The following is a 13252-nucleotide window of genomic DNA, read 5'->3' as shown; positions in this document are numbered from 1 at the left end:
GTATTAGAGTCTGTTTTTGCTGAGGTGAAAGTCAAAAAGATTTTTATTTTTCCTGCATCAGAATCAAGTAAACTATTTTTAATGATAAGCATTTGGTGCATACAATAAATGTGGCAACTGGCATGATGATTTACAACACACATTCTCCATATTTCATGGAAACAAGTTTTCATATTTTATGGTTTCATCTAGTATCATTATTTTCTCCTAGGTGTTTTTCCAAAATGTTAAACTCAGAATCACCTTTAAGAGAACTCTGAGATACTAAACCCATATAACAACTAGGTTTAGTTAATAAACTAAGGTTAAAAATATAAACTAGGTTTAGTTTAGGTTTATATAACAACTAGGTTTAGTGATACGAGATTCTTAAGTTAAGTAAGTGCTATAACCAACCAACTAGACAGTTTTTTCACCATTCATTTTTTTCACTTTTTTTTTTTATCAATTAACATCTGTTTATTTTCCATTCTTTCTTTTTCTCCTAAAACTGGAGTCACATCTTTTACACCAAATTCTCCAGTTTTTATTCCATTTTTAAAAACTGTAAACCAGGCAATATCTTTTTCTGCATTCTTAGCATGCTTATTATAATGTTATCTTTCCAACAGGGAGAAAATCAAAAATTATTGTTCTTCTGTTTTGATACTTAAGGATTTACTTGCAAAATAATTAATTGATGAATACTTTTCATAACCATATTTACAAAAATTTTTGTTAAAGTTTCATAACCATATTTACAAAAATTATTGTTAAAGTAAGTACAAAGACTTTCTCTCTATCTGTATATATACACATATTTAAATATATGATTGCCTAATTGCCTTCAGCTTTTCCCATAAAATGTCCACATTAAATTAAAAAAAAGTTAATATAGGAGACCGGAAGAAGTTTAAAAATATAAAAAAGATTATTTTTAAATTGATACATTGCCTGCTCAAACCAAAACCCCAGTCGATGCAGTGGAACTCTTTAAATGTTCTCCCTATTTATGTCAGTCTATGTATGTACACTAAGTTTGTACAGTCTGTGTATGTACACTCTCTGAATGTTCTACCTGTTTAAACCAGTCGATGTATGTAAACTCCTTGGACATTCTCTCTATTCTAGTCAATAAAGTTGCATTTTTGTGGTTTTTTAAAAAACAGTAAAATTTAATTAGTTTCCTCTATTTATTTATTGGGTTTTACATAAAAAGCTCCTAATTTTTTCAACATTAAACACAAAGAGTTGATAATCTATGAATAAATTATTAGCTTACCTTTTCAATTTTGTGGTGTTATAACGGTTTAATGTATTAAGTGCCATTTAAATCGAATTGCAATATTATTATAAGTAGATTTACATTTTTTTTGTTTAAGACTGAACACTTTCAATTTTTTAGAAATATAAACTTATTTTCGGGTGGCAACAATTTCAGGGGGATAAGTAGTACTTGTTTAATTCATGTTTTGTCATCAATACTATTTTGATATGTTTTTTTTTAAATTTATATCTTTTGATTATTTGATATCTTTTGACCAATAAGTATTATTCAATATGTGAAACATCAAGAAAATGTGATATATCAAGATGCAGTGTAAAGCGAATCCAAAACAAAACAAAAAATGGCCTCTCATTATTTGTTCGGAGAGAAAGCAAATACAATTAAAAAAATAAAATAATACCAAGGAATGAGAGAATGCTAGCATAGATAATAAAGGAAAATAGATTTTCTACATGTTTTGCAATTACCAGGAAGTTCAATTAGGTGAGACTAAATTAAGAAACAACCACTGTTTGACAAAGTTTGTATGGGTTGGGCATTAGAAGTAGAATACAAGCAAAAAAGCAAAAATTAACCAATGTTCAAAGAAAAAAGCACATGGATTGGACAAAGAGTTATCACAGTTTCACTGTTGATGACTGGAAACAGTTTTACTGTTGATGGCTGGAAATAGTTTGTTATAATACAATGATGAGGATTTTTTTCTCAATATTTCAGTTTCACAGTCTTTTTTCTTAATATTTCAGTCTTATTATGTGATGATTTTTCTTCTATTTTCTCAAGGCATGCTTTAGCCATGAGTCTACCACAGAAATTATGACTCAAAAAGGCTGCTAATTAAGAATTCCAAAAAGAATGTATAATCCAGACAGTTCAACATCCTCTTAAAAGTCATGCTTTGGTTGGTTATTAATGGGAAAGACCTCGATCGACTGTACATTGTGGATGAAAAATTAAAACAGGGCCGATAAAAAGTTATTGAAACTTGTCTTTTACCTCAATTAAAGAAATAGCTTCCAAAAAAAAATACTTATGCAAGATAGAACTTCATGCCATTCTGCAAAACCTATTAAAATAATATTAGTTTCTCAAATAATTCGATCATTAGCCAGGGAAATCCCCAGATTCAAACTTCATTGAATATGTATGGGAGTTATCAAAGAAAGACAATTTTCATCGAAATAGAATGGATTCAAAAATATTTTGGCATATGATCATTAGGAAGAAATGGCTTTTTAACTGTCTTAACAATATGCCAAATTGACTTCTAACAGTGATAAAAAAGGAAGGATTGATATAATATTGAGGATTTCTGCATATACACAAATTCTTATTATTATTTAGTGTATTTTATGTTAAAAAACAGTTATATTTATACATAAATATTATATTACCAGTTATATTTATATATTATAGTTATATATATAACATACATGCACGTATATATACACACATATATATGTATACATATATATACATTTATAAAAGATATTGAAATATATACAGAAAGAAAAGATACCTGTAAACTGCATATGTATGAAAGTCATTTAAGTTTTGGATCCTTTCATCTAATTTTTGAGTTTTTTTGCTTTTGTCTATCGAGTTATTGAAAAGATCAATATAACCATCTAACGAAAATTGATACATAGGATCAACACGACTAAGGTCATTTAAAACAAAAAACATAATTGATGCTCGTTGAGCTGACAACCTGTAGCCCTAACGTGTTTAGAAATACACAAAATTAATTTGAAATTATAATAAATATTGAAGAAACACATATATTGGCAAGAATTTCTTTACAACAAGTAAAAGTTAAAAAAAAAGTCTTTAAATTTAATAAGGTAATATAAAAAAGTTAAAAAATAAAAGCCCAAAACCTCTCTTGCTGCATCAATTCTCATTTCTGTCTGCTCACTTATTTTCAGCTGTTCAGAAACTTGATTTGATGTTATTTTTGAAGAATGCAGAGTGTTTACAAGTTGCTCGTCATCCAACAATGATCCTTGAGCATGATTTAAAAGTCTATAAGCAAAAAAGATTAAATTAAAAACCAACTTTATGTATAGTTAACTATTGACAAAAAAAAAAAAAATTATACCTTAAATAAAACCTTTATAAGATTTAAATAAAGCAATAAGACTACTTAATACTAAAACATATTGACTAAGTAAAAATACAATAATAGAATATAAACTAAATAAAAAAATAACTAAAATAGTAAGAATTAAAATAACTATTAATGTAACTGTAAAAATTAGATATATTAAACCTAAGGATTTCATCTTCAAGATCTTCAAGTTTCTTTTTACCAGCAGCAATGTTTATAACTAACATGTCTTTTTGTTCTTCAAGCTCTGGCCGTTCTTTACGCACAACAATTCCTAATAGTTGTGCCTCAAGACCTTAAGAGACAGTATTACTTTAAAACAAAAAAAATTATTATACTATTAGAAATACATATAACATTTCCAAACATTTAAATTTTATTTGATCCTTCAATAAATTATTCAATTTATGCTATATATATATATATATATATATATATATATATATATATATATATATATATATATTGAAAAAATAGGAAAGTTAAAAAAAAATTAAAATAGATTAATTCTGCATTTAAGATTCTTATAACATAAAAAGTTAAAGCAACTTATAAAACATTTTGACAAGCATCTTTTATGCTGCACTTAATTAAACCGTGAATAAAATATTTTTTTTGACATTGCATCAGTTTTTAGTACTAAAAAATTTTCATTTTTAAGTTATATAAAAATTTAGGGGGTAACATAATACACAATATTTGTTCAATATTAATATGAAATTTAAATAAAAGCAAGTATTAACCAATCAAATTTAATTTAATAAAAGATACTTATTTCATTATGGCAATAGACTACATATTTTTTAATGAAAACATATTGAACTTATTTCATTGTGACAACATACTACTTATGAGAGAAAGATGGTTTATAGTACTGAATAGTTATAATAATAAAAAAATGCTTATAATTCAAAATAAGTATTTTGTTTTATTAAAAAAAAACCGAACCTTGTTCTTTTACAGCAAAATTTACGATGGTTGTCTTGGTAGAAATTTCTGGCGTGTAATGTGGATTACTAAGCTTTGTGCAAATATAAAACTTGAAATCAGGATTGTATTCAACATCCTTATCACCAAGTTTTATTAGCATACGACCCCCTTAAAGAAAAAAGAAGCAAATTTTAAAAGACATTAGATATCATCAATTTTATTTATAAATCAAAAAAATTATACCTTGTTTTATTAAAGACTTGTTAAGCAAAGGAGTCAGGGAAGGATCCAACTCTTCAAAAACATTTTGAAGCAACACTGGAATACCAAATTGAATTGCATTTTCAAGAGTTCTTAAAAAATCTGGTTGTTGTAAATCTATTATCTTGAGATTTCGTTTTCCTTCCATATTTTTAATCCACTTAATTGCTTGACCCTGAGGATCTACCATAAGAGGCCATCTTGTACCACGTGTAACAATGCATCCATTTTCTGTTGAAAATAAATCTGAAGGAAGACCTTGTATATTCCACTCACGAACAACAGTTGGCTTTGCCATAAAATTTGCAAATGAGAAATCCTGATTGCATGGAATTTTAAGTTTGCGAATCAGCACAAGCCAGGTTTGTTTTACAAGATAATCACGATAATTTGAAAGAAATGGACCTGCATAAGATAAAAATGCTGCTGCAAGCAGACAATCCCCAACAAGATAAGAGATGTTTTCTTCTAAAGTCTTTAAAAAAAAAAAAGTATTATGATGCTTAACAAAAGACTAAACACACAAAAAAATGCCTATATTGAATAGTGTTATTTTTTTTGTCATTATTTCAATTTCAAAGCAAAAAATGGTTAAGAAAAAATTAGGGAAAAAAAAGCATATAATGAAAAACTTACGGAAACAGTTTCTTCCCACCTCTCCCTCTCACTACCTAGCCCTGAAACAAGTTTTGCAGCTCTATCAAGTTTTAACTCCAACACTTTTGCTTTGCATGAAAGCTCTTCTTTTTGTGAAAGTCTTTTATCATAATCATTTTTTAACTCTTCTATTTTGTCTGTCACCTCTTTCAGTTTATTTTTTGCATCAGCTAGCGACTTTTGTTTCTCATCAAGTTGTGCTGTCGCATTGGCTAGTCTAATTTTCTTTGGTTCAACCACCCTATATATCCGTCCATAAACTTCCATTGCTCTTACCCACATACAAAGAGATTTGGCTGCAGATGAAACACGCCCAACTACATCTGGGTGAAAATCTGCTTGATTACAATATGTTCCTATTTTTTTTAGCACGCGATCACTCATATTGTCTTTATCAAAGTTGATTAGTTTGTTTATAAAGTTTGAATCACCTGAAATTAAAATTATTTTATTCAACAGCTTAACATTTATTCAAACACATCCTTTTATTGATGTTCAAAAGAGCTGCTTTTTAAAATTTGAAAGTTTTTAGAAATAAAAAAATAACGTAAGAGAAAGGGGATAATAAACCAGTTTTGAAAACCTTCATTGTATTTTGGAGATAAAGTCAAACAATTATGTTGCATAAACTTATAAATTATCCTCCATATTTGTAAACTAGCAGGTATGGGAAAAAAAAAAAAAGTTCCATATTTGTAACTTGTTATGAAACTAAAAAGGATATGAAGACATTTTTTACACAAAAAACTGTTAATAAAATATATGTAAAGAATGAATTTAACTGTACGTGTGGTTAGAATGAATTTAACTGTACGTGTGGTTAGAATGAATTTAACTGTATGTGTGGTTAGAATGAATTTAGCTATATATAAAAATATTTATTTAATTGATTTAACTGTACATAAAAGATACACATAGAATACATTTAACTGTACATAAAATATATATAAATAGAATGAATTTAACTGTTTTCGTTAATTAATTTAAATATCAATTACCAAGTTGGCGCTTGCTTTCTGCCCATGTTGGCTCATATCCTTTTAATATCATTACAGCCTCAAGTACCTTTTCAACTAAAGGAGGAGGTTTAGCATAAGATTTAATCTCAGTCATATCTTTTTTGTTTAGTGATTCAAGTGCTTTAATAGCTTCCTGAAGTGCTGGAATAGCTTCATCTAATTCTAGCTGAGCGGCCTCAGCAATTACTCTGCACTTCATTTCTTCTTCAGCAATCTTTTCACTTCGTACTGAGACAGACTGTAAAAATAAAATAACATCTAGCAATGTTTTCAACAATTTTGATTGTTAACAATAGCAAAATTGTTAAAACTAAATAATAGGAGTCAATGCCAAACACAATCTATATTACTCAAATCTTGAGATTGAGTAATATCTACACACCTTTTTATAAAAAGAGAACAATTTGTTCTAAAAAGAGAACATTTCACACACCTTCTGTTGTTCATCAGCTTCACGTTTTTGCTGCACAATTATAACAAGAAATTCTTCACATTGTTTCTGAAACTGTGCAACTTGTATTTTTGCTTCTTCTAATTCCACTGACATAACCTCCACCTGTAAACAAAAATTGATTTACCTAATAGCAGAAAAATTAAAACTTCAATCAATTAACTTTATGTACTGTAAACCAGAGTTACTTATTAACATTTTTATTGTCTCTTGAACTTAAGTTTGTTTTTTTCTCCTGAACTTAAGTTCGTTGATTTCTGCTATAGAATATACATGAATTTTTACCTGCAGATTTGTAAAATGTTGATCTATGAAATATATGTAAATAAATATTTTTTATATTTACTACTTTTTTTAAATGCAAAAAATGTTACAAGTAATGCCTGCTTAGGGGTGTGAATGTGAACTATGCTAAATAAAAATAAATAACTTCATAATTATTTACTACTTTAAGTTTCTCATCAAGTAATAAAAATATATACCTAAAATTTTAACATCTATTACTTTATTTTTTTAAATAATTTTTAATGGTTTTTTTTTTAAAAAAAAAACACTTGTTTTTCCCATATTTCCCCAATAATATATTGAGAGAGTAGTAGAATTTAGGAAGTTTTTGTTTTTAAAAGACTGTTTTTCGACTTTCCTTCTAGATACCTATATAAACTTTATCAGGTTTGTTTTGGGTAGATGCTATGCATTTATATACTACAATATTATACAATATTTGGCAGTCACCATTTAAGTAACAATTTTTTTTTGTCTACAACTGCATGCTAAATTTGTTTCTGAATTTTTGGAAACAATTTTTTATTTTTGCAAGCCCTCTAAAAAACAAGTGCAGTACTACTAGGTACTAGGTATCAAACTCATTAATTTTTTTCCCCACCTTAGTTATAGAGTTAAGAGTTATAGAGTTAAGAGGTTGTAACCACAACTAAAGCATCCTCCTTGATTGTAGTCACCTCGGAAGTGAATTAAAATAAACAAAATTAATAATAAACTGTATGCTTTTAGAACCAAACTATTAGTAAACATAAATAACATTTAGAATTACAACAAAATAAATAATGTAATAAGTTTATGCATTACAAACAAAGTTTGCAGTATGGAATATTATAACGGTATGAAATATTATAGCAGTATGAAATATTATAGTAGTATGAAATATTAAATTTGGCAGGAATACTAATATAAGGTCTAATCCTCTTGCAAAGGTGGTACTGATCTTTCTCAATAGGCATGTTATATTATAGGTTCAAGAAGTAACAAACAACCTTTTTAAAAAAAACCGTTAACATTTCTGTCATAAAATGGCCTGAGTGAAGAATAATGAAGACAATTATTATGGTCATCTAATCTATATATTAGCAGTTTTAAAAAACCAGTATCAAATTTGATTAAGATTCATCTTCCGCATGAAGCAATTCAACTATTAAAACCATCAAACATTAGTCAGATATAAGCATCAGTTACATTTTTCAATTGAACTTTGGTATCATGATTTTTACACAAAACTTTATGAATTTTGTTTGAAAACTGAACGTTTACAAAATGTCTACAAAAAGCTTATTGCAATACAAAATAAGGTATCCATAGCAAAAAAAAACCAAAAAAAACAAAACACCTTTAATAGTAGTAATGCCCTTATATAAAAACGCGTGCCAAATATAGTGTGCGTAGCACAAATAAAAAGTCTGTAGTTACATAAAATACTTTGTTGCTATGTTGCAAAATTAAGTTTCTAGTATAAGGCAATGTTTACAGTAAAATTAATAATGTTTACAGTTTAAGGTAAGTATATTTATATATAAAAGTAAGTATATATTTATATGTTAAATTAATAAAACCTTTTCTCTTGTATCATCAATCTTTTTTAATCCATTTCTTAGTTTTTCTGCAGCGTCTCCAAGCAACTTACTTTTTTCTGCTAATAAACTGAAAAAAAAAAGAGAAAAAAACAAACCATTAAATAAAAATTGAAATACAATGATAAAAAATTGAAAAAAAAAGGCATCACCAAATTGGAAACCTTTAAAAACCTTAAAAAAATTTAAAAACTAAAATCCTTAAGTAAAAATCTTTTGTTCAAACCTTTTGTACCCAACAACTAGCTCCAGATAATTAGTAGGTGTTACATAATTGTGACGCTTTAATTCAAACAGCATCTTGTTAGACATTTCAGTCACGGATTGATGTATAACGGCAAATATCTGTGACAAACTAGATTTCATCTAAACACAATTCATAAATGATACCAAGTAATTAATTAATAAACTTTTTTTTTATATTATTTGAAATTTTTAGAATAAAAAATGTCTTTTGAGTTTGAAATATACTAAAATTTTTATAGTTTGATAAATTTTGAATACAAAAACAAACAAACAAACAATCAAATACTTCTAATGTTCCAATATTCATGACACTTATGTATTTATCAGCAACTTCCAACAGAGCATCATAAGGCCATTCACAGAACCAATCAATTGTAGTGCAATTCACAAATGCTGGGTATTGTCGAATGTGATTCCTTAAGAAAGAAAAACATTTGGTAATAAAAGAAAACATATCAATGACATCTAATAAATCTTGCCTAAACTCAATAAACGAATGTATATTGTACAATTAGGGATGTAAGGGAGGTGTATTGGAGATGTAACAGGGATTTATTGGAGCTGGAGTTTTAAACTAAGATTTTCAACTCACAAGTTGCAAACAACTTGTGAATTAAAAATGTTTAACTTTTTAACACTAAAAAAAAATTGAATCATCAAAACCAAGTTCAATAGAATGCACTAAGTTCTAAATTTAGATCTTCATTATAGCTTCTTTTTTTTTGTATTCATTTATTAGTAAATTTTTCCTATCTTTTCAATAAAAGATTTTAATTTTTGTGTGTTGTATGATAATAATGAGTTAAATGATATTGTTGTATGATATGAGTTATGTCTCAATGCTGTGTAATTTAACTTTTAGTTGGATGGCGATGTTAATTGGTGTGATGTGAAGTTAGATGGTGGTGTTAATTGGTGTGGTGTGAAGTTGGATGGTGGTGTTAATTGGTGTTGAAATATTGTGTCTCTTGAATAAACAGTTATAAGAAAACAAGTATTAAACATTAAATATTTGCAAATAAATATTCTAAATAATTTATATAAAATAAACTCAAAATGGAGTGATACTTAATGAAAGGAAAAAATAAATTATACAGAATGAAAAAATAAATATAGCTTAAATAACTTACATACTAAAAGTTCTTTACATACCTGAACGGATCACCAACAGGACTCATGCACAAGACTACACGAAGATTAGCTCTAACTTTTTCAATAAAATACTTAAAGATAACTTCAGTATTGTCTGACAAACCCTCAGATCTGGTCTTGACAAGAAGAGCAGAACGTATCTTTTAAAAATAAAAAAAATACTTGAAAATAACTTCAGCATTGTTTGACAAACCCTCAGATTTGGTTTTGAGAAGAAGGCAGAACATATCTTTTAAAATAAATAAAATACTTAAAAATAACTTCAGTATTATCTGACAAACCCTCAGATCTGGTTTTGACAATAGCAAAATGTATCTTTTAAAATAAATCAATTTTAATAAACTTTTTTATAACTTTTAAATCATTTTAAAAATAAGCAACCTCTTCAAATTCATCAGCAGTATAGAGATTGGGTACATCACCACTGCTCAGAACATTACTAAGATCTTCTAAGAATGATTCGTGAGCAACTTGAGTATCAGTGAATAAAAAAACTGTTGGTTTTTCTTCAACACCTGTCTGATAATACAACTTTCTTAAATCTATAAAAAACAAACGTGATAATATTTTTAAACCTTGCATGAGCTATTAAAAAGAATGTTTAATAAAATATATAACTTGGTCATTTAGATTCTAGTCATTTAGAATTTGTTTATCAAAAACCAATAAGAGAAACAGTAAATAATATAAAATTTTCCTCTTCTATGTAATCTTCTGGATTCATTGAAGCTTTGATACCTTTTTATCAAATCAAGTGAGAAATAACCTTAACAAAGTTGTTAAGGTGATTTCTCACTTCAACTCTTCTACAGTTTGCGGACAACATTCCAGTCAAAAGAACAGTTAAAATGTGTTCAGAAAAAGGATTTGGCTAACAATAACAATAATTTTAAACATCAATATTCATCTATATAATATAAAAGCAAAAGACTTTTTATTTTTCAAAACTATATAATTAAACAAAATGCATAAATGATACAAAATGCATAGCAAATAAAGGCAGCGTTGATATATTTAGACATCTCTAAAACTATTGACAAAGGGCTACATCAACAATTAATGCTCAAGTTATCGAAGTACAGATTAAATGACAAAATAATGAATAAATAAATAAAAATTTAAAAACTTGAATAAAAAAATAAAAACTAAACTAATTGAAAAGCGTTTTTTTAAAAGAGAGCTAAGTCCATTTTTTCTAATATTGAATTTTTTCAACATTTGGATCCTTTATTTAAAAGAGTACAAATCTCATTATGTTAGTATGAATAAATCTCATTATGTTAGTATGAATAAATCTCATTATGCTAGTATGAATAAAAAAATTGTTTATCTTTATTTATGATCACAAAGTTATCGATATTCAAAAGCAATTCGCTGGATAATTAGTTTTTTCATCTTTATCAAAACAATAAAATGTGACTTAACTCTTTTTGAAAAAAAGGAGTTAAGTCGCTCTTCAATTAGAATTGATTATTAACAATTAAATCTATAATAAGAGACAAAACTATAAAACTAAACACATATTTAAAGTATTCCATAGAACTTCAAAAAAGTATTATTTTTACAGAAAAAAAAACCCACGCTATGAACACTCAACTACAAATACAAATGGGTAAAATTTCAAAGTAAAAAAAAACACAAGCTGAAGAAGGGCTAGCAAGTTAGCAAAATTAGAAAAAAATTTAATAAAATTTATTAGTTAATGAGTCTGATAAATCTCTACCACAGTGAATCAGTCATAGAATAATTATCTTATTTCTAATACAGAGATTACAACCACATACTTGATAAATTAAAAAAAAATTACAGGTACTTCTGTTTCTTACCTTCATGAAACTCATTACTCCCATAATGTTTTGAAACTTCAATTGTAAAAATATTATAGCCTAGAATATAAGTAGCTAATTTTGTCAAGCTTTGTCTTCCACTGCCACCCACACCAATAAGAAGCATATTTCCACGAGGTTGACCAATAACTCGAATAATTCTTGATACTTCAAAATCAAGAAAAGAAAAATATTTAAAAAAAAAACATATAATTTAGTAGAAAATCACTTATCAAATTTTTTTTATTTTACACTTTCTTTCATCTATAAAGACTTTCTAACGAGTCTTCATAGATAAAACACAGTGTAAAATCAATAAAAATTCAATTGGATTTCTACTAATTTATTGTTGCTCTGTTCTTTATAGAACATTGAGCACTCTATTTTGTAGAATAAATGTAAAATTATATATATATATATATATATATATATATATATATATATATATATATATATATATATACATACAAATAATTTTACAAAATAAAACATATATTGAGCAATACGCCAATGATCATTTGTGAGTGATAGACACATTACACGCAGCAGCCATTAAAACTGAGGTAATGAGAAGAAAGAGTCACAGCACTTTTTTTTGTAAGAAAATGTTAACAAAAGTGTGTGCAAATATCTAACTTATGTGAACTTCAAACTATGTAATGTTAAACAATGTATCAAGTTTTACAGTTCTACTTTTACTTAAAAAGTGCATTGCAGCAATATCTCCTTAAGTTTGATTTATAGGATTTATTTGCCATCTTATTAAGTCTTTTGTATAATAAATACAAATAAAACATTTGTAGTACAATACACCTAAATGGCTGAAGTGGTTAGGTTGCAAAAACGCTATGGTTTGAACCCCACCACTAGCACTTACTTTTTTTAAAATCTTTTGCAATTTTTAAAAAACAAAATGAAACACCTCTGAAGTTCTATAGATATTATATACAAAACATATATAAAGATATCATTTACTATAACAAACAAAAGAAAGAGAATAGCTTGCAAAAACTTAAAAACATTTTACCAATTAAAATTTTTTTTTGCTATACATTTTTTTTCCAATAAATATATAAGACCAGATTGAAAAAATTTAAAATGTATTGTGTTAATGGCAGATTTGAACTCTCGCAAAACAACACTGCTGACAGGACACTAAACCACTAACCATATTGAAACTGTGCATGTAAAAGAAAAACATACTATTTTATAAATCTCTTAAAGCTCTATGTATGCGGAAAAAGGTGCATTTGTTAACTATTTTTCCTCTTAAAGCAGTTTTTTTAAATAAATTGTTTTTCTACTGTTGACTAAAAATTATTGAAATAAATAAGGAACAAGTATAGAAAAGATTGGTGTGGAATAGATAAGTATAGAAATGGTCAGTTTGGTAAAAATTCAAATTTTACTGGTCTGGACCGCTAGGATATATATATTATATATATATATATATTATATATATATATTA

At 26.8% G+C, this 13252-nt stretch overlaps 1 protein-coding gene across 1 annotated transcript in view; it reads right to left on the bottom strand.

Annotated features, from left to right (window-relative positions):
* LOC100199248 (dynein axonemal heavy chain 2) overlaps positions 1-13252 on the bottom strand; it is a 122102-nt gene that overhangs the window by 27208 nt on the left and 81642 nt on the right. Inside the window, exons 43-56 of the mRNA XM_065788319.1 lie at positions 11785-11952; positions 10340-10500; positions 9959-10098; positions 9093-9222; positions 8787-8926; positions 8543-8630; positions 6678-6800; positions 6224-6482; positions 5205-5656; positions 4551-5043; positions 4326-4475; positions 3540-3672; positions 3148-3292; positions 2787-2986 (exon numbers count right to left, since the gene is read on the bottom strand). Of these exons, the coding sequence (XP_065644391.1) occupies positions 2787-2986; positions 3148-3292; positions 3540-3672; positions 4326-4475; positions 4551-5043; positions 5205-5656; positions 6224-6482; positions 6678-6800; positions 8543-8630; positions 8787-8926; positions 9093-9222; positions 9959-10098; positions 10340-10500; positions 11785-11952 (2782 nt within the window). The remainder of the gene's footprint in view (positions 1-2786; positions 2987-3147; positions 3293-3539; positions 3673-4325; positions 4476-4550; positions 5044-5204; positions 5657-6223; positions 6483-6677; positions 6801-8542; positions 8631-8786; positions 8927-9092; positions 9223-9958; positions 10099-10339; positions 10501-11784; positions 11953-13252) is intronic.

The sequence above is a fragment of the Hydra vulgaris genome, chromosome 01 (assembly GCF_038396675.1).
Source record: "Hydra vulgaris chromosome 01, alternate assembly HydraT2T_AEP".
Classification (NCBI taxonomy): Eukaryota; Metazoa; Cnidaria; class Hydrozoa; order Anthoathecata; family Hydridae; genus Hydra; species Hydra vulgaris.
This window is presented reverse-complemented; position numbering and strand designations above follow the sequence as displayed.